The sequence below is a fragment of the Coptis chinensis genome, chromosome 7 (assembly GCF_015680905.1).
Source record: "Coptis chinensis isolate HL-2020 chromosome 7, ASM1568090v1, whole genome shotgun sequence".
Lineage (NCBI taxonomy): Eukaryota > Viridiplantae > Streptophyta > Magnoliopsida > Ranunculales > Ranunculaceae > Coptis > Coptis chinensis.
The window spans coordinates 11,657,226-11,658,454 of NC_141462.1; the positions used below are offsets into that span (position 1 = coordinate 11,657,226).

Sequence of the window (1,229 nt, forward strand, 5' to 3'; positions counted from 1 at the left end):
GAACTACAACATCTGATTGAAATAGGTTATTTGAAGCAATTCGTAGCATATGAACAGGCAAACGTTGTACAACCTGAGGAGATCAGCACATCAATTCAGGATCCCCTAGGTACTGGACTATTCAATGGCCGGCTCCAGATAAACATGATTTCAGGAAAGGCAAGAAAACGGAGTGGCTAGGTTACAGGAAAGGGGGCGCGATACTAAATGTGTGTCACCAAGCAAATGAGCTTCGTGAACAGTGAACTGACCATAAGTGCTCAAGTCGACGCGTCACCCTATAAAAATTCACTCATTCTTTTCACTGAGGCTGACTGTCTCAGCATCCAGAGTCCACTTGAGGATGCACTGGTTCTTACACTCCCTTTTGGAGATTATGATTTGCACCCAAGAAGTTCAGCAGATGTGTTATACTATGACGCATTCAAAAAACTGCAGATTCTTGATTCAGAGATGGTTGATACCAACTCCAACCTGTATGGATTCAGTGGGGACAAAGCTCTAACAGTTGGGGAGATCCAGCTACTCGTAGCTACGGGTCCGGTAACTCTCATCATAAATTTGGTTGTGGTAAAAGCTAACACATCTTATCACATGATCTTGGGTAGGACCTAGCTGCACAGACTTCGTGCTTTTCCTAGCACCTATCACCAATGTCTAAAGCTCCCACATAAAGGGAAAATTGAGACAATCAGAGGAGATTAGGTGGCTGCCAAAACATGCTACGCTCTGGCGACAAAGCAGTCCCCACTCTCTTTTGAACCAATGGAGGTGGGGCAACCTGCCAAATAGCAATTACAGTTGGATCCCCCTCTCCCGGACCTGGTCCCAAGAGAGAGGGAGGATCCCCCCTCATTAGAGCCGTTAGAGGAAGTGGAAATTGTGGGAGGCAGCTCGCCAAAAACCACTTTTATTGGCACCTTGTTGAGTTCTGAAGAGCGTCAGGCTCTAATACACTTCCTCCGAGAACACAAAGATGTGTTTGCTTGGTCATTCAAAGAAATGCCAGGAATTGACCCCCATGTAGTATGCCACCAGCTCAATGTCCACAGTGATGCAGTAGTAGTCAAGCAGAAACCGAGAAAGATAGGTGCTGATAGATCCAAAACGGTAAAAACTGAAGTTGAAACGCTAAAGGCAGCTAATTTTGTCAGGAAAATCAATTTTTTCCCACCTGGATTTCTAATATTATCCCAGTACGTAAGAAGAATGTGTCACGGAGAATCTGT

At 45.1% G+C, this 1,229-nt stretch overlaps 1 protein-coding gene across 1 annotated transcript; it reads left to right on the top strand.

The window, feature by feature from the left end:
* The first annotated feature begins 207 nt into the window (after positions 1-207).
* LOC147486009 (uncharacterized) lies at positions 208-615 on the top strand. Its single transcript, XM_086573627.1, has one exon. The coding sequence runs from the start codon at positions 208-210 to the stop codon at positions 613-615; it is 408 nt and encodes a 135-aa protein (XP_086429753.1).
* Positions 616-1,229: the final 614 nt, after the last annotated feature.

Excerpts from the sequence above, each read along its gene's own strand:
- LOC147486009 (XM_086573627.1), top strand. The coding sequence starts at position 208 with ATGTGTGTCACCAAGCAAATGAGCTTCGTGAACAGTGAACTGACCATA.